General features: G+C 47.3%; 1 protein-coding gene and 1 long non-coding RNA gene across 4 annotated transcripts; both read left to right on the plus strand.

Annotated features, from left to right (window-relative positions):
* The first annotated feature begins 201 nt into the window (after positions 1-201).
* LOC144583401 (uncharacterized) lies at positions 202-1,397 on the plus strand. The gene is made up of 2 exons (XR_013537159.1): positions 202-342; positions 897-1,397. It is a non-coding gene; the product is annotated as an uncharacterized LOC144583401 (long non-coding RNA).
* Positions 1,398-1,687: 290 nt separating this feature from the next.
* Positions 1,688-18,274, plus strand: FBRS (fibrosin). Of its 3 annotated transcripts, none has more exons than XM_072976855.2 (18): positions 1,688-2,226; positions 5,015-5,200; positions 6,187-6,222; positions 6,443-6,472; positions 7,556-7,604; positions 8,752-9,157; positions 10,224-10,462; positions 11,689-11,888; positions 12,030-12,074; positions 12,240-12,335; positions 13,109-13,177; positions 13,447-13,476; positions 13,688-13,924; positions 14,096-14,228; positions 14,690-14,773; positions 14,866-14,949; positions 15,927-16,146; positions 16,715-18,274. In XM_072976855.2, exons 1-18 carry the CDS (start codon positions 1,831-1,833, stop codon positions 17,448-17,450), a joined length of 3,276 nt encoding a protein of 1,091 aa, XP_072832956.2. In that variant the 5' UTR covers positions 1,688-1,830; the 3' UTR covers positions 17,451-18,274. The 3 variants fall into 3 exon arrangements, with proteins under 3 accessions (XP_072832956.2, XP_020669210.3, XP_072832957.2); XM_020813551.3 differs by having other exon boundaries at positions 13,688-13,759; XM_072976856.2 differs by lacking the exon at positions 13,688-13,924.
* Positions 18,275-20,003: the final 1,729 nt, after the last annotated feature.

Below are 20,003 nucleotides of genomic sequence, written 5' to 3' on the forward strand. Positions count from 1 at the left end.
GCGGTGGAGACGGAGCGGGAAGGGGGGGCAAAGGACGACGGGACCAAAGTGCCCCCCTCTTCGCGCGGGGACAAGAGCCTCGTCCTCTCCAAACCCGTCGCCACCCGCGTTGGACCTTTCCAGTCACCCCCCCTCCCCCCATCCTTACTCAGCCCCACCGCTTCGGCCAGCTCGCGGGGGGGGCGCGGCGGCTCTTGAGGGGACCCGCCTGATGACCAATCAGCGCCAGCGGCTGGCGGTTTCGCTGCCGCGAGCTTGACCGAGGCCGAAACGCGGCTGGGGGGCGGGGGGGGGGGTTCGGCGGTGCCTGGAAACCACCCTCAACGGCCGGCGCTCTTAAAGGTACAGCTTGGAAAGGGGGGTGGGTGGGAAATGCGACGAGAAGAGGGGGCACTTTCAGCCGCAGGACAACAACCCCCTCCCCAGCTCCAGCTCCTGTCAATGGATTTAAAGGGAGCTCGGCCCTCTTAAAGGGGAGTTGTGCTGAGGCCTTCATTGTGGTGGCGAGGGAGGGGTGGCGCTCAAAGGCGGCTGTGGGTGGCTCAGGCGGACTTTGGGCGCTGGGCTCTGAAGGGGAGCGGGAGCGGCCCGGGAGGAACGTGGGGAGGGCTTTTCATTTCGGCCGTGAGAACACCGGGTGCTTGACAAGGGAGAACTTTAAAGCTCGGGCCTTAAAGGGGAGGCCGCGCCTTGGTCGGAAATGTGTGGCGGCTTTTAAAGCCTCAAGCACTTAAAGGGGATTGAGCGAGAGGGAAATGAGACGCTCACATCAGGGGTCCTTAAAGGCAAGGTCACACCCCGTCGCGGGGAGCCGAGCCGCCTAAAAATAATAACAATAACAGTAGAAAGGAAGTGGCGGCCGACCGGGGGTATCTTGACAGGAGATGTCATTGCAGAAGTGCTCATGGGAGGCCTCGTCATGGAAGGGGAGGAAGTGACTGCCCTCCGAGCGGAAGCCATTTGCCATTGTTGGCAGAAGTCACATCTGCAGTCTTAAAGGGGAGGCTGTGCAAGCTCTTGACGCTGCCCGGACGTTGAAAACCTTGCTCTGGAAGGAAAGGCCTAAAGGCGTTTCGTGGTGGTTGGTTGGGTTTTCCCTTTTCTTTAAAGAAAACAAGGCACTTAAATCAGAAGCTTCCTTCCCAGCTGCCAGACCCACCTGCCAAGTGCCAGCATTTGTTGGAAAGGGACTTTCGAGACTTTTTTTTTTTTTTGAAGGCCTTCATCTCTCAGCACTGCGTCGGGGTTGGAGGGATGTAAAATCCTTATGAAGGGCTCGGGGGCTTAAGTCTGACCGATTTTCTTCAGGACGGCAAGGGGAAGCCCCTTGTTAAAGGGACTGTGCTCTGGGCGTTGGCGGATGCTAATTTTATGGTGAAATGCTCTTGGATGATTTCCCATTTTTTTAGTTTTATCTTGAAAATATTTAATTGTTTTGTAATTTAATCGTTTTTGCCTTCAAGAGGAAGACAAAAATAAAAGCGGACAGGAAGCTGCCACTGTTGCTTTGGAGGGAACTAAGCTTGAATGAAAGGGGACTTCCCCAAAGGAACCAAGATCCCTCAGCTTTTGGCAGCATACTCTACATTTTGCTGACTGTGAGGTGTGGAGGCCAAGGCCTTTCTGCCTCAGAATAAGAAAAACTTTTTGACTTTTTTGTATTTGGTGCTTTTCTGGGTGGGGTCCAAAAAGGAGCAAGGACCTGGTTGAGAGCAGCTGCAATGCACTTGGCTGGTGAGGGGTGAAGGGTGCCCCCCCCCATTCTCACGTGTCTACAGCACCCACCTGGACACAACAAGACAAATTCTCTGTTCCTCAAGGGGGGGCATCATGGAAGGAACTGCAGCTGCTCCTGCCCACTGCTGGAGTGGAGGAGGAGGCAGCAGTAGCCGAGCAAGGAGGCAACGGCGTTGCTCACGGCGGGACCGTGAGAGCCGCTGCACTCGCCGCCGGGGAGGTCGGCCTGGGAATTCTTCCCATCGCGTCGTGTCGTCATCCTCGTCTTCAGGATCAGACAGCGAGGGCCCCTCTCCGCCTGCCCCCATGGCACCTGGAAAAAGCCGCCCACTGCAGCAGCAACAGCGCCGACGCCGACGGCCCTTACGACGGCGAAAGAGACCCTCTGGATCCTCCTGCAGTCGTGAGGAGGAAGAAGAGGAAGAGGAAGAAGAGGATCTTATTGATGGCTTTGCCATTGCCAGCTTTGTCAGCCTTGAAGCACTTGAGGTGAGGAGCTTCTAGCAGCACAACACACAAAGCAGCTGGAGGCTGAGCTCAGGGAGGGGGATGTGCCTTTTGGGATTCACAGAGCCATGGTACAGGGTGAAATAAGGTGAATGTAGGGTCTAGTTATTTTTGCAGGTTCCATGCATATAGCTAATCTTTTCCCCAAAATGTCACAGGAAGAAGTGAGCTAGGGCAACATTTATTGGGAGTAGTGGTTGGGATCAGTGATTTAGTAGCTGTTGTAATCTTCAGTGTGCAAGGGTTTGTTTTGATCACTGTGGGTCTCCCAAATCAAAAAGCAAATGATTGGTGATGGCTCTAAGGGATGATATAAAACAAGAATGAGAAATTTGTGGTTCTTCAGATGATTTTTGAGTTACATCTTCCATCAGTCTTAGCTGATGTAGCCCAGTAATCGGGAATTATGGGAATGGCAGTCAAACAACATTTGAAGAGCCCCATCATTCTCATCCCTGATGTAGCAGTATTTGATGTGTGAGACTTGCTTGTTGCCTTGGATGGGAAACTACCAGAAACCCTGTGTAAATGAGCCAGCAAGAGTAAAGCTGTCTTTGCTGGCACTCGAGGAAGCTGACACAAGACAAAAGGACATTCGGTGTTTGAAAATATTCTTGTACTAGATACAGAGTCTATTGAGATACTAATAGGAGCAAAGGCATGTGGTTCAACTTCCTGTGAGAGTGGCCGATGAAAGCAGATGATGATTGTTTGGTCTTCTGTACTGTCAGCAACAGTGCTTAAGAAGCACACAGACCTCTACACTGAAATGACTGGCTTATGGCAAAAAGGGGACAGGGCCTTGGCCTTTGAAGATAAGACAGACCTGTTTAAGAGGCATTTTCAGATCATAAAGTATAATAAAAGGGTTTAATTGGTATCAAATTGGGATGAATCCATAACTCAGTGTAAGTACTGCTATTTTCTTTGTATCAAGACATAGGTAAATCTTTGGTAATGTTGACTAGAGGACCCTGGAATGGTTCTATATCGGCTCCTTTATATTTTTCCCAATAGCGCAATATATTACACAATACAAAGATGTATAAGGTATAAGTTGTGAAGATTCTGTTTCTCTTCTTTGTCTGGGGTGGGACTGTCCTATTTCCTGTTTATCGTATAAGTTTCTTATCCTCCTCCTCATGGCAGGGAAATCACACACACACCACCTGCTTTCTCATAGTTGGGTTATGACCCAGTATACAAAGTGTGTCTGGGCAGATATGACATCCGTTGACTTCAGTAGGTGGGTGGCATACAAGACAGTTGTTCCACTTGCTTATGCAGTAAAGAAATCCCTACTCTTGGCTGAACTTGCAGACCATTTCTGTACTGGAGTCACTTGCTTTTCCAGCTAGACAGGACTGGGTGAGGAGCAGGGTGTGGACACAGGTACATGTCTTCACCAAACTCTGAAAGAATCCAGTGTGCAATAAATAACTCTTCACTGTGCAGAATCCCAGAGCTGAGAATAATTGTGATGCTCAAGCAAAGAAAGTCAGGTTACATTTTTATCCTGCACATTCTGCAAGGAGTTCAGAGGTTTGCATTGGTCTCATTCACCCTGATTTGCCCTGTAAGATAGGTCAGCCTGAAAGAGAATAGTCCAGGTTTGCTCAGCTGAATTGGGTTTGCTGGAGATAGGGTAGAAGAAAGAATTGTGTTAGTCTTGTCTGGCATGTGAACCATGACACCACAGTGGCTGTCACCCTGGAAAACACTGTTATGTAGATTATTACACTTCTTTCTAGATGTCTAAGGCCACAGGTTAGGTTGAGAATGAAAGCATAGTAGCATAGTACCTTTCGATAGTGCCAGGCTGGAGAATGGCATCTGAACAAATCTTACCTGATTAGAAGATGGAAGAGTTGATTTCTTTACAGAAGGGAAACAGCAACATATAAATAAATAGAACAAAAATAAATAAATAAATAAAATGTCAGGCCCAAGAGCAGCCTATAAATGAGGTGACTGTGTGGAGATTTTGAACCCAACCCAACAAATCTCAGACTGGCTTTTGTCCATTGAGTGTATGGTTTGATAATTTTCCATATTCTTGTTTGTTCATAAATGTAAACTTTATCAAATCTGCAAGATAATCAAAGATTACTGTCTGCATTCATAGTCTCACTTTGAGTAGGCCTATTGAAATGAATGAGACTTCAGTTAGTCAAGTTCTGTTGATTTCCCTGAAGCAATTCAAAGTGAGACCAAGTTTGGCTCTCACATAGAAATTCCATCTCCTTTTGGAGACCAAAGTAAATGATGAAGTTGACGACTCACAGTCAAGTAATCAATGCATGTGTCTATATTTCTGCTCTCTATTCATTTGTGCTTTTTTTCTTCCTGGTGACAATAATGTGTACTTCTGTGCCGTAGAGCAGACAGGGGACAGGAAGGCATGGCAACCTTCTAAAGTCTGGGGGTCACATACCCCATCCCTTGGAAGATTGCCATCTGCAACTATCTCCTGCAAAAAAAATTCTTATCAAAGTATTTCCCCCAGCTTATAAAGGCTTTCTTGTATGAACTAATAGTTAAGAAAAATATATTTTTAAAAAATGCTAAATGGGGGGGATTGTTGAGAGGCTGCATTTTGGGTTGGGGCATATTGCATATTGCCCACCCTTGCCCCAGAGTCAGCCATATCACAGCATCCATTCCAGGGTCTTATTCGGGAATATTTCATTATACAGAGGAAGTGTCCATTTCATAGGCAATTCTAGTCAGTTTTGTTCAACACAAGCATGTCTTGATTATCTACCAACAGAAGGATGCAACCTTGAAGACTCCAGAGCGGTTGGAGCTCCGGATGAAGCATTCTGGAAAAAGAAAACGGGGTGAGGGGAACAACTCTGAACATGAAGATGAGGATGGTTGTTCAGAGAAGGGTCGCAGCAGGAGCTGTGGAGGGGAGCGAGCGCTGAGAAAACGTAGCAAGAGACGGCACAAAGAGGTGAGACTCTGGAGGAAAGGGAGCTCAAGTGTGTACCGCTATGGATGGGCCAAGGAATGTGTGGAGTGGGGCCTAGCAGAGCATTTTGTTTTTCAAGAAAAATAAGCATTACTACCAGGAGGAGAGAGTATGAATATAGACTTAAAGGAGCCAGAGTAATGAGAACAGTTGGTACACTATGTTTGTATATTGCAGCAAAAGCAACATACTGTTTTGTGCTCTTTGAAGTTTAGTGTATTCATACGTACACACATTTATAGTGGGTGAATTATAGACATGAGTTTTGAAGGGTTTGAAGTGCAGTAAGTACAGGCAGTGATGCTTACCTTATTAATATTAGCTGGTTACACAACGGTTGTGATCACATGATCCCTGTTGCATTGATAAATTGGGTAATGAGTTTTCAGTGTGAGTTTTTTTTTTCAAAAAGAGCCTTTTTTTCTCTAGTCACATTGTAAGTGATAGACTTGGATATTAATGAGTTCACACTGAATCTGTCTTGAAGGTCCTCTATTTTTGAAGAAAATGGGAAGTCTAGCATCTATCGGGAGGGCCACTTTAGAGCAGGGGCAGGTGACTTGCAGTTCTGGAGATCTTGTGGGATTGCAGGTCCCCTTACCCCTTGCCAGCATAGCCAGTGGTGAGGGCTGATATCAGTCCGACAACTTCCAGAGAACCACAGATTGTCCAGTTCTGCTGCAAAACAGCAAATGAAGCAGCTGATGCATAGTACTCAATGTGTGCCTCAGGCTACGGCTTTCCCTTGTTTGGGGGATACAAAACTCATGCTTTTAATGCTGACACAGTTCTTGTTTTCAGTAAAAACCGTAACATCTTACTGTTTGTCATAAAAGCCTTAAGGGCATACAGTACTGTATCTCAATATCTTTGCTTTTTTTAAATAAAGAACTTTTGGTACTGACAATATTTTGTTATTGTGAAAGTAATGTTTGTGTCTCTACCCCCCACCTTCTTTTAATTTCCAGCCTTCTCTCCAAACCTACCTGGAAACTGGATATTTAGTAAGTCAGCTGTTTCTATGCCACCTAGCCTGCCAAACCTGGGTTTATTGATTTTTGCTGTTCTTTTCCCCAGAACATAATCCTAGCATCACACTTTTTAGAGGGCAGGATTTTAGCTGCCCAAACATCTCAGCAGTTAACCCATTCTCCACCCCTTCCTACAAGCATTTCCAGTTTGCTGCCCCAACTGACACCTCTCTCTTTTGTTCTCATTTTGCAGTGTGATACAGAAAGTGACCGAGAGGAGCAGGTAAACATTGACCCCACTCTTGTGCCTAGCTTACCAGGCCTTAACATCTCCTAATAGTTTTATGTTTTTCAGAGAGATGATAGGGCAGGGTTGGGGAGGTATTGCAAGAGATTCACTGTTGTGCAAAGTTACAAGGTCTCTTTCCTGTGCTCATGGAAGCAGTTTTCTGGGATTTCAAAGCTATGAAAATCAGGTTTCCACAATAATGCAAAAGGTCTGTGAACACCTTTGGTCCTTTTGATTAATCCCAAGAGGTCCAAAGTGTTTGAAAAAAGGCAAAATGAGCAATTTGACCTGTACCTAGCAGACTGCAGGAAGCCTGCATAGGCTGCAGTGCCAGAATAGGACCACCGTAATATCCTGAACACACCATATTTCATGTCATTTCAGAGACTAAGCAGATCTTGAACTTGTTTAGTACTTAGATGAGAGGCTGTACACAATCTCCAGGTAGAGCCAGGGAAGAATTCTGCCTAAAAACCTGGAGAGTGGTCATCAGTCTGAGTCAACAGTCCTAGGCTAGAGGGACCAGTGACCTGACTCAGTGTAAAGCATGTTTCTTACACATTTCCTCCTATTCCTCTGTGAAGGTAGTCACAGAATTGAGTGTATCATCTTGATGGTCTTGAATGTATTGAAATTGGTGCCATGGAGTGCAGAAAGGGGGTGGAGATGAATTAGAAGCAGTCTGACTCAGAAATCATTCCCTGCTCAGTTCATCGGTTCTGTCCTGCAGGGCAGCCAAACCCATGTATTAGCAGAACAGGTGAATCTGTTCCTGCTTGTAAGAAAAGCACATCTTGCTTTAGAACACTGGTTCTTAACCTTGGATTACTCAGGAGTTTTGGACTGCAACTCCCAGAAGCCTTCACCACCAGCTGTCCTGACTGGGGTTTCTGGGAGTTGCAGTTCAAAAGCATCCGAGTAACAAAGGTTAAGAACCACTGCTTTAGAAGACAATAAAATGCTATCATTTATACATTTTCATGCATTTTTTTCTGTATGTATTAAAATGAATTTGAGTTGTTATGTATTTTTAAAAAGTCGCTTGGGAACTGACGGAGCCTCTGTGTTTCTCCACAGGCCTCCATTGATGACCTCGAACATTCATTCACTGTCTCAACCAGCAAAGGTGGGGTTGGAGCAAGCAGAAAGACGTGGGGTGGAAGCTCTCTTTGGTTCTCTGTGCTGTAAAATCTGGATTTTTGAACACAAGCCAGCTGGTTCATACTGGCTTGCATATTGTCAGAGAGAGGAATTTGAAGATCAGTCCTAGAATCTGTTATTTTCTTGTTTGAGGTGCCAGATGTACTCTTCAGCATGTCCAGTTAAAACATGTACATGTTGAGTCCATACGAGGGGATGAGACAGCCATTCCCTGCCTGAGAATCCTGGAAGGCAGTTGCCCATCAGACTAGATAGTGTCGGTATAGATCACAGCTGGGGAGTTGACTGCCCTCTAGACAATACTAGACTTATCTCTGATCATCCCTTACCATTGGCCTCACTGGTGAGGGCTGTCAGAAAAAGGAGTTTAATGGCATCTGAATGGAAGGTAGAGGGACAAATAACCTATTTCTAGGTGTTCAGTGTTTTATCTCTCAGAAGCCCCAGCCAGCTTGGTCTATGGTCAGATATTGCGGGGGATGAAGTCCCAAACACCTGGAGGAGGGCCAAAGGTTGAGAAACACAGGTCTAGCTTAGAGGTAGTTTTTTTTTTTGAGCTGCTCAAGGTACTACTCATTAATAAAATTTACAAATAGTAATAATGATAAGAATAATGGAACTGCTAGATAGCTCAGTGGTTTAAGTATCTGGCTGTGCAGCCAGAGGTTGGGAGTTCTATCCCCCACTGTGCTTCCTTGACAAAGGCTGGACTCGATGATTCATAGGGTCCCTTCCAGATCTGCAGTCCTAAGTTGTTCTAAGAAGCAAGAAATAGTAACATATTGTTAGCATTGTCATCATTAAGTGTTATATGTTAAATGCTTGCAGTGCAGTGATAGGCTTCTCTGCTGCTGGTGTAGTTGTTACCCAATTTGATTTTGCTCTTTCCACTAGGCTTTTCCCTTAGCTGTCTCCAAAATGGCTCTTTGAAGCAGGCCAGGCTATTTTGGCTCCTGTTCTGTACAAAATGAAAATATTTTAAGAGATAACACTTGCCTAGTCATGAAATCTGTGGCCGCATAAGGATTTTGCCGCAAGCTCTAATTCCAACGGTCTCCAGATTCTGCTCATGCCCTCACCCCCATCTTCTCTTCTCTCCTTTCTCCTGACAGCCTCGGGACCCATTGGTGCATTAAATGGGAGCTGTGAAGCCAAACTCTCTGTGATCCCTAAAGTCTCAGGCCTGGAGCGGAGCCAGGAACGCAACTACGAGGCCGACCGGGACCCCTTGCTAGTGCCTTTCCTGCCCAAGGAGCCCCCTTCTCAGGCAGCTGCAGCCCCTGTTCCACCTCAGGCCTTGCCCCCCAGTCCTCCTGCCCCACCTCCCGCCAGGACTCGGGCTCAGACGCCGAACGCTGTTCGGGGGACGCCCCAGCCCAAAGGCCAGCTGCCTCCAACACCTCAGGGGGGCCCAGCCCCCCACAACCTCCCCCAGAGCCAGCTCCACATGAAGGTACCACCCTTTGCCAGCCAGACGCAGGCACCGTACGCCGTGGGGCTAGACCTCAGCACTGGAGGGTGAGTCCCAGTGCTATGTCTTCACAGAGCTCACTCTTGAATGACTTACCTGTCCTCCTGCCATCACTCTGTTCCAAGATTGTCTCTCCCCCAATTCCTCTCATTGAGTTTCTACAAAGATAAATGTCCTTTCTTTCTTTCTTTCTTTCCTTCCTTCCTTCCTTCCCATTTTATTCCCTTTAGCTGCTCTTTTCCCTATCTTATTCAAGCAATTCTCCTTCCCTCTTCACTTATCATAAAAACAAAATGTAAGAAACGTTAGTGCTTTGGACATTCCACAGATGGTATGGTTAATGGTTATATTGACTGTGGGTTTCTGGAAATTGTAGATCAAACAAACAGTGCCTCTCCTCTCAGTTTAAAATTACATTTTATAGACCACTTGAGAGTTTCCAAAGCACTTTGTACATCCATATAGCAAGGTTGTAAATGAATCAGTATTGCTGTTTCCATGTTTCAGACTGAGATTGAGTGTGTGTTGTGTGTCTTGCCACCTCATGAATTTATGGACAGGGATGAAATTTGGACTTGAGGGATCGAAGAATTCCATCATTTTGTGACGACACCGTGCATTTGGGCTTTATTCATCTCCTTTCCCACTTTTATTTGATTATTCTTATTTTGAGTGTTTTTCTCTTCCTTTAGAAATATGCCTCTTTTTCTGAAAGAAGAAGAATTCCCATTCCTTGACTTTTTCTCCATAGCATTCCTATAGGTGCGCTCATAAGAAAGATCAATTGATTTGGGAGTGTTAAAAAAAACAGATATGTGTTCATCTTCTGTTTAAGGTTCCTCTAGATAAAAGATGTTATAAATTTCATCTTTGGCTTGTAAACACAACAACCCAATGAGGCCTGTTGTTGTTCTCATTCTTCCACTTGGGGATCTATTTTCGATTAATCTTATAATTAGAGCCTTCCAGTTCAATCTCTTGCTGAACTGGGATTCAAACTTGAGCCCCACAGATCTATATGCAGGGCTTTGTATTTCTCTCTCTGTCTTTTCTTTACTTGATTTCTTCCCCACCAGCAGCATCCAAATGATTTCTCTCTCTTTTTTTTTTCAGGTGCAGCCGCGGTGCAGCTCACCCCAAGCCCATCCTCCCTCCTTGCTCCCCCTCTTCCTCTCAGGTCCCTCACCGACCCTCCACTCCCTCACTGGCCCTGCCTCCCCATGCCTTTCCATCCACACTTCGGCCGCCTTCCCACCATCACCCAGGCATGTTCACTCCCTCGCCTGGCCTCCCACCACCACCTCCGCTGCTGCAAGTTGCTGGGCACCCAGCTGCAGCCGCTGCCATATCGGGTAAGGGGGACTGGGGTACAGTGGTGTCATTTGACTCTTTGGGAAAGCTTTGCAGGGGCCGAGTGGTAAGAAATAGGGTGGAAGCTCCTTGCAGAGAGGGCTGTGGGCTATAAATACCTAGAAGGAGCTGAATGTCCTACCAATTGGAAAAGTAAGAATGAAGATTGGTCTCCTCAGACATGTAAAATATAAATTGCAGTTTGTGTTGGACTCATCCTGTACGTATCCAATGCTGATTGCATGAAGTATATCTTGTATAGGGGTTATAAAATATCCAGTTTCCCTGAAAATAAGCCCTAGTAGGTTTTTTCAGGATGCTCGTAATATAAGCCCTACCCCCAAATAAGCCTCAGTTAAGTGAAACCCTGCTCTCCACCCTTGTGCAGCAACCAGAAGAAGATGACATGATTGTATTTGAATAAATGTAGATTGTTGCACATGAAAAAAATTAAAACATCCCCTGAAAGTAAGCCCTACTGCATTTTTTTGGAGCAAAAATTAATATAAGACCCTGTCTTATTTTCAAGGAAACACGGTAGGGATGATAAGGTCTTGTATTGGGGAATCCACCAAGGGCCACATCAGCCCCTCCAAATTTAAATGAAAATGGGAGGGGGAGCCCACTTCCAGAAGACCACTTCCAGCTTTGTAAAAATTATTATTTTTTTATTTTAAATTCTCAAATGTTAAGGAGGCCAAATATCTTGTTTAGATAGAAAAGTTCCCCTCCCAGAAGCAGTGATTAAGATAATATAAGGCAGGGAATGTAGTGTTTGTGTAGTCTTGGTCTTTGTGCTACGTGTTGGGTTTTAATTTTTGAAAAGTATATTTCTAGTTTTAATGACTTGGGGAGGGAAGATTTGACTGTATGACAGGAACATGAAGCAGGTGTTTTGTTTGGGGGGGGGAGTTGTGGAAAATAACGATTAATGGGAGATGTAAGATGCTTAATAATATTTCAGTAGAAACTGTGCCATGCTGTTGGGGGAAAAAAGACTTGAGATGAGGATAACATTGGAGTCTGGTCCCATGCTTGTGGAATACTTGAATTTAATTCTGGAACTTATCAAAGAAAAAGGAACTTTTCCGAGCACTGGCCACAGTTATGTGAATACAGATGAGTGCAGAGTTCTAACAGTGGATGACGTTACATTTTTTTCATCACTGGTTCCTCCACCCTCCCTCCTGCGACTTGCTTTCAGACTTCTTGTGCTTTCCTTCCCCAGAACAAGAGTTAATCCGACAAGATCTGAGTTCTCGATTTCTCACAGCGCAAGGTGGAGCCGACATGGGGGCTGCCACTATCCGTCCACTGGCCTTCCAGTTCCATCAGCACAACCACCAGCACCAGCACACCCACCAGCACACCCACCAGCACTTCACCCCTTTCCCACCGGGCATGGTGCCCACACCTAGTTCAGCTGTGGTGAGTGTCATCTTGGGCCTCGCAAACAGTCTTGTGTAGGACTGAGCTTTTTTGGGGGGGGGGGGTTAAAACATGGAGTTTTGGGATTGGGATTATTCTCTCACCCCATGTCTCATTTCCCCCCCCCTCGTTCTGTTTCAGTTTGAGAAATACCCTGGCAAGATGGATGGGCTTCTGAGGCATAATGTAAGTGCAGTCTTGTTAGAGCATTTGTGGGGCTGATCTTTCAGATGGGGAAGCAGATCAGGGAGGATCATAGATCCATGGATGTTGGGAAAGGAACAAAATCCCCCTTCCTCTTGCCTCATTTTCTCTGGGTGGCATTTCCATGGCTTTCTCTTCTTTTTCCAGTTCTATGCTGCATTTCCCCCAACCGTGTCGGGGATCTCCCCGGTCCTGCCTCCCGCGGTGACTTTTGGCTCTCTGCAGGGGGCGTTCCAACCTAAGGTGAATAGACATAGTAGGCCAATGGGCTTTCTTTGGAAGTGGGGAGGTTAAAATTCGGACCTCCTGGGATTTTCTTTGTTTTCATTTTTTTAAGTGGGAGTGGAGGTGGAATCCAAATCTAGCAGACTAGAGAAGTTTGAGGGCCAGGGATCCTCTGCATAGAGAATGAGCTTATTGATATGGGATAGCATCAGGACTGTGGGGAGGCAAGGTGACTGGGGACAGTGAAATGCAGTGGGTTTGAGCATGAGTGAAGAACAGGTGATTGGACTCATGGGTTTACATAATAGCTCTGAGAAGAAAGCAAGGCCCAGTAGAGGAGCCTTCCTGCTGTTTTAGAGAAACTAGATCTGTGTGTGAGGGCTTGGAAGAATTAGTTCTTTAGACTGCAGTTCCCAGCATCTTCTGTGAGCATGGGATCCTGGGAGTCATAATCCAAAATATACATTTTTCTAAGATCTGTGCATGTGTATTTGTATCTGAGTGTGTTTAGAATTCTCCTTTCCATCTGAGCTGGCCAGTGTATGCATTGATTATTGGAGAGAGTCTGGGAATCAAAGGTCTTGAGTAGCCAAGTGGGGAGTCACAAGACTTGGATTCTGGGGAAAGCATTGGAAGGCTTGAATTGAGTTGGAAAACATGGCACAGTTTCTATTGAGATGGGGTTCCACAACAGGTCCTGTCCTGGGCATTGCATCTGACCTCACGAGGCAGAGAAAAGCATTACACTCGGGATCTCTTGGCTTTCTAACAAACGGTTCTTTCTTCCTCAGAGCACTAACCCTGACCTGCCATCCAGGCTGGGTACAGTTCCAGCCACCTTGTCCCAGAAAGGCACCCAGGTGAGTTGATTACCTCAGAGGGAAAAAATGGGGCTGTGACAGCTCATTCATTGGTAGGCCACTGCCTGCAGGAGGCCACCAGTTCAGTCCCTGGGAGCTCCGGAAAGGATGGGAGCAGCTCCTAACTGCGAGATACTGACAGTCAGTACTAGGCGAGATAGATGACTGGCCTGGCAAGATAAGGGAGCTATCACGTTACTAAGAGGTGGGGTTGGAGGCTCTTTGGAGAGGCATACTGAACCCTGACTGGCCTTTCTGTCTCCTTGCAGCTTACGGATCCTTTCCGGCCAACGCTGAGAGTGAGTAGGCTGGGGACCCCTCCTGGCTGCAGCCCAGCAGGGTGGACCTGTGGGATACTGGGGGCTAGCAGTGGCTGATCTGGCATGGGTGGGGGAGGGAGAAACTATGGGGAGTGGGGAGTGTTGTGACTAATTCTGAATGCAGGGCAACATGTGCCTGGCCCAGCAGGGACATAATATTCAGAGCTGACAGTTCCCCCCTCTCTCGCAGAAGCCCGGGAAGTGGTGTGCCATGCATGTCCGTGTGGCTTATATGATTCTGCGGCACCAGGAGAAGATGAAGGTAGGGTGGGCCTACACTGCCTCTCTCCTCCGCCTGCATACAGTGACGGGGTGTGGAGCAGCTCCTGTTCGTGGCCATCTGAGGGTCACTGCAAACAACAGGAGAGGCACTTCCCTTTCTAGTCCTCTGATGTCTGTGCTGGACCCTGGATCCAAGTCAGGGTTTGTAAGTTGGGGTTAGGAGGCTGGGAAATCAGATCCCTCCAGGACTGGGGTGTGAGGCTGAGCAGGAGGTGTCCCTGCCAAAAGAAATTTAAAATAAAAAAGGATAAGGTTGGAGTAGATGGAATTATATTAAGCTTGTTGCTCATGAAAGTTGTCTCTTTTTTTCTTGCAGATGATGCAGGGTGACCCACACAAATTGGATTTCCGGAATGATCTCCTTGCAGGCTTGCCCGGGACTGGAGCCTTTGGCAGTCTGCCCCATGGCCAGGACTTGGCACGCCCTGCCACCCTCTTTACAGCTTCTGGTCAGTGCCCTCTCTCTGTTTCAGAGCAGGTTTCCCCTGGACTTCAAAGACCGTCCCCTGCCCACATTCTGAGCCACCCTCTAAATGCACAAATACCCATCCCTGGCACTTGGAGGCTCCCCTTGAATCATGCTGGTAATGGCATTCTAAAATATTCTACCTTCCTCCATAGTATTTCAAGAGAAGTTTTTCTTTGAGGTTCCTCTTTTTGTTTGTAAAATGTGAACAGGTCTGCCCTCCGTTTACCAAGTGGTTATGAAGCAAAACCAACCAGGAGGCTCAGAACAGGTTGTGTATGATATTTATGATATGATAGCGGCAAAGGTTCTTCCACAGAGATGGTTTTGTATTGGGAAGTCCATTTTTCTCTAACTAAAAGATGTGCCCCTTTTCCTCTTGCCCAAGCGACACTGGTCTCTTAACTGTGAACACTCCTCCTCCTTGCCTCCCTGATCTTGCAGGTGTTGTCCACCCAGGTGGTGCCTCGTCCTTTGGTCCCGCTAGCACCCCTCATGGCTCCTTCCTCAGCCCCAGCCCACACATCGGTAAGAGCTGGCATGCCTAGGGACAGGGCAAGCGGGGCAGGGATCCAGCAGCGTTGCACATTTGCTCACCTCTCTCCTTGCTTCTTTTCCAGATCCCTTTGGCAGGCCCCCCAGCTTCACCTCCCTGGGGGCACTTTCCAATGGTGCTTTTGGGGGCCTAGGCAATCCATCCTTCAGTAAGTATTGCAGGGAGAATGAGATGTTAGTAACTGTCATGGATGAGGGCAGGAAGGGATTCCTTGAGAGCTTACTGGAAACTACTAGGCCGAGAAAGGAAGCAGTGATAGAAGATGCCTATTTAATTGGTAGGGCTGGAGGCCAGCACTCCACAATCCTGTTCTTGAGCCCTGTTCATCTTGCTTTTACAGCTGGAGGACCAACCTGGGAGGCCTGTCTCTTCCCAGTCTCCTCCACCACCATTACCAAGAGCCAGAGATAGACATTTAGGACTCCTCATTTTATCCCTCTTTCCTTCCAAGTCTTTATCTCCTTTCCAGAACTGGAGAGAAAGCCCATGAGCCTTCAATCTTGTCCTCTTCTTACTGCCAGTCTATTTTTGACTAAAAGGGCAAGGACTTTTTCTGAGGCTCAGCCTGGAATTTGCAAACATTTTTTCTAGCTGTTGGTCCTGTCCATTTAGCGTTTCTTGGAAGGCTGTCATCAGGCTTTCCACCTCTCTGTTAGACCATTGGGTTTGTTGAGACCCAACCATCCATTCAGAGAAAAGGCAATGGGAAAGTCTTCTCCAGGGTGTTACTCCTTGGTAAATGAGAAATGTGGGTTATGATGCTCTGCCTTGACATGCTAACTTTCTGTGCACAGAAAGTTTTTATTGCAAGAGCTCATTCCATTCTTTTTCCAGGCCCCCCACATCAACTCGAGCATTTTGAAATGATGTTTGAGAGGACTGTACCATTGGTTCTTTCCTCATGGTGTATTTGTAAGCTCTTAGTTGTAGGTGTTCCCCTGTAATGTGTTGTCCACTGGTGTCCATATTTCAACAGAGGGGGCCCAGTTGCCTCTGTATTTGCTAACCTGGCCACTCTCAAGTGCCTGCTGGGCTTTTTGAGGGTTGTAACCAGCCATGACAAGGGTTCTGGGGGCCACTGTGCTTCTAATGTGCTAGATCTGATCTTTCTGCTCCTGCTCCCAGACTCGAGCACTGTCTTTGGGCAAAAGGAGAGCCCTGGAGCTCCACCCTTCCCTAGCCCTCATGAGGCATGGAACCGCCTCCATCGCACGCCTCCTTCCTTCCCCACTGCCCCGGCCTGGCCTAAAGGTGGCACTGGAGATGGAACTGAGCGTGGAGGCAGCCAGCACGACAAAGAGAGCGAGAAGCCTGATGGGCCAGCGATCAAGGATGAAAAGGACAGGTGAGAGGCAAATGAGAGACACAGAGGTGGTGGCAGAGTCTTCAGGTGTGCAAAGAAGACCAATTACCATTGACTGTTTAGTTACATTTATGGTTCAGAATCGGAGTTTGGAAAGATTCTCTTGGGGGGGGGGAACTACAACTCCCAGAATGCCATCAATATGTCCTGTGCTGGCTGGGGATGTTTTGGAAATATAGTTGGCACACATTTTCCAAGTCCTGGCTTTAATTTACTAGTGCTACCCATTTCTGGATGCAGATTAAAGAGACCTAGATACAGGAAGTGGGAGGGAGTGCGACATGGTTGTGCTGAGGATCAAGTAAAATATTGAAGGGCTGTCAGGGTGGGGTGAAGGGGAAATAGTCAAGACTTCTCTGAGGGTTGGGGTGAAGCTGAGGTATTTATGTTGAGGGCAGGGAACCAGGACTCAATTAGGAAGACACTGGCACAGGCTAATGTAGGTAGTAGTTTTGAATAGAGGAGAGTAGGGTGAGCGTCAGGAAATTAAGGAAGGCCAAGAAAGGGTCTACACATTTGACCCTCAACATTTTGCCTGGATGTGTTTCAGAGATGCCCTCTTCTCCCGCCACCCCTTGCGTGCGTCTCCAGCAACTCCTACTCCGAAGAACCCAGCACTGGCTCATGAGGAGCCTCCGGGCCGCCCCCATATGCCGACAGAACGTGACCATCGCTATGGAAGCCCTGCAAGCTCAGGCCATGCCTCCCGCTCACCTTATCCAGAGCTGCCCCTGAAGAAGGAGGTGAAGGTCAAGGAAGAGCCGGAGTTGACAGGGTTTGAGGGGGCACTGCGTGCTGGTCCTCCCTACCATAGTACCTTGCATGTCTCCCATCCCTTGGGGACACTGGCTGTGTTTGAGCGGCCCCAGGCCGGGACTGGCGGTAGTGTCTCCCCGTACCTGGTGGCTGCTCCCCCCACGGCAGCCTCTTACACTGCCCTTGAAGCTTGGCGTGAGCCCTACCATCGGGGGCTGGAGTTGCACTCAATACCACGCTTCCCCCGCTACCTGGAAACCCCGTCTCCTGCTGCTGCAGCTGCCGAAGACTACGAACGGGCCCGGTTATACGGCCTGGCGCCTCCACCCCACCCCAGCCTCATGGCCTATCCTCGCCACCAAAATGGGTTGCTGGCCAAAACGGCCCCCTCGGCTGCAGCTGCAGCTGTGGGACTGCTAAGTGCCCCGCCTCCTCTCATCCCAGCTTCCAATGCTCGACCCTGTTCCCCTCGGCGTGCCCCCGACATCCGAGAACTGGCTGCTGCCTATAAGGACCGGGACTCCAGATAATGGTGCTGTAGCAGGTCCCTGGAACATAAACACCTGTACGAAGCAGCTTTCCTTTTCTCTGGCATACTGATGGACAGTTGGCACATGCCCTGGGCAGATAATCTAGGCCTCTAGTGGGGATAGGAGCGTGGCCACCTGCCGCTTTAGTCTGAAGCAGGGGCATGCTGTTGCCCACCATCCTGGAAGGACTCTAGCTCCCCTTCAGTTATGAATAGTCAGATTCTCTTCCTGGCTATGGTTGAGGCTTACAGCAGAGGGTTCTGTTTAGGGGTGTTGGTGTCTGGGGTGAAGCAGGAATCCGGGAGTCGGAGTGCCCCTGGTCTGTGTTCCTGAGCTCTGCAAAAGATTCCTCTTCCTGCCTTTGTAGGAATTGTCGGTGGATTTGGTGTCTGCTTCCAGTACTCTTGCTGGGCTGAAATCTGACTGGGGTGGTCTCTCCTCTCTCCATGGACTCTTGGGAAGGCTGCTTTCAGGGGAAGTGAGGAAGCCTGTATGTTAGGGCATCTCCTCCTGCCTCCAAGCAGTGTAAATATTTATATATTTGCCCCAGGCAGGTGGGGAGTTTTTTTGTACATTTATAAAAGGTTTGAGATTGTGATTTTAAAAGTGACTTCTCTCTATTCTCTTCCTTTTCCCTCCCCCCCCAATTCCCCTTGTTTTTACTGTACTGCTCTTTTCTATACCTGTATCTGCTCCCTCCCTACCTCCAGCTCCCTTTCCTCCTGTAATTGATTGGAAAGGTGCAACATGGAGGGTGCCACACACTTATCCAGTGCCCGTTTTCCCCAGGTTGGTTAATTAAACCCCAAACTGGTGCTTCTGAATTCCTTGCTTTGTGTGTTTATGTATCTGGATGGCTTGGGGAGCGGGGAGGAGGAAGAGGGGACAATGTAAGACCAGTGTTCTTTCTGAGTTGGTAAGAGAGCAGGAACCTTATTGGCTAGCCTGATTTCAGTTCTACAGTAGTAATCTAGTGCTCTAGATCACTGATTCTTAACCTTTGTTACTCAGATGTTTTTGGACTGCAACTCCCAGAAGCCTTCACCATCAGCTCTGCTGGCTAAGGTTTCTGGGAGTTGCAGTTCAAAAACACCTGGGTAACAAAGGTTAAGAACCACTGCTCTAGATGACTAATATTCTGGCATTGGGAGGAAAGACAGCAAGACACAAACTATAGATTGCTTAGTCTCCATAATTTCCCTCAGTGCATTCATAGAGCAAGGCAATAATGTGGGACTTGGGTTGTAGCTTGTGGGGAAGTGAAAACCTTTGCATAAAGTCCTCGTCTCTCATTCCCTGCCTTGCAAATGGATAGATCTATACAGATGTCTGTTAAAAATGGCATTTCCCCCTATTCATTCCTTTCCATCCTGATCCTTTCAAACTGAACCCAACACTAGAGCACAAAAGATTTGTTCGGTAAAAACCTGCAGCAAAGCAGCTATTTTCTGCCATGAGTTGTCCTCTCTAGCAGGAGTGTCTACTAAAAAGATACATCTTCCGGGCAGGACTTTGTGAGTTAAGCATAAAGACATGACTCATGAAACCTGCATGATAGACTTTGGGTTCTTGATCAGATAGGGTAAATCTAATTCTTCATATAGCCTATACTATGAGATGCCAAAAGTTGCACAGACTGTCAATATGTGGAAGATGGGTGTTTAGCTACAGATAACCAGTTATAGTCAGAAGTACTGGCACCTCAAAATAAAGTGCTTCACTTTACTAGTCAAGTAGTAAGCATATCTGCATTTCTAAAATATATATTTTAAAATATCTCTAACCCATACTCCTAGTATTGAAGAAGAGCCAGATGACATTTATTTGGAGATAATTATCATATTGTCTTGAGCATGCTTCTAGTACTTACATCACTAAAGAGAACTCTGATTTGCTTTCAAACCTCTGTCAGTCCCCCAAGTGTCTTTCTGAAACGGCTAAGAAAGCTGTTCATGAAGATTAGTCTTCTGCAAGCTCTCTAGCATTACCAAACATATAGGCCCAAATCCTATTGTTTCAACATAAGCAAAGTCATAAATTTCTATCCACTCCTTGTGGGTGAGTTCTCAAGCATGTGATTCTCAGGCATGTGCACACCCACCCACCAAACCAGTTTGTGCAGGTGCACCCGAGAACTGTGGCAGGGGCTCTTTATTTACCTGCAAAGAACGGACAGAACCTACGATTTTACTTTATTTTTAACATTATGCAGCAGGATTTCAGCCACTGAATTGTAGGATGGGCCAGTTGGGCTAGAATTATTATCAGGCAAATCCCATGGTTACCAATGATCTCAGTCCATACTCCCTACAACCCCCCCCCATTTAGAAAGCTACTGTGCTTTGGGGCTAAAGATAAAAGAAGTGGTCTGAACCAGGGCAGACGGCAATTTGCACACGCTACTTTCTCTCAGCACTCACTGCAGGGACCACATCCTCTCATATCACAGTTTGTCTTGCAAAATAGGAATTACACCAAATCTTGTATAGCCTAAATCACAAAAGCAGTGTGGGTTTGACCTTCACCCCTTTCTGTTTCCGTGAAATGTCGCAA

This window comes from Pogona vitticeps, chromosome 6, assembly GCF_051106095.1.
Source record: "Pogona vitticeps strain Pit_001003342236 chromosome 6, PviZW2.1, whole genome shotgun sequence".
In the NCBI taxonomy this organism is placed as follows: domain Eukaryota; kingdom Metazoa; phylum Chordata; class Lepidosauria; order Squamata; family Agamidae; genus Pogona; species Pogona vitticeps.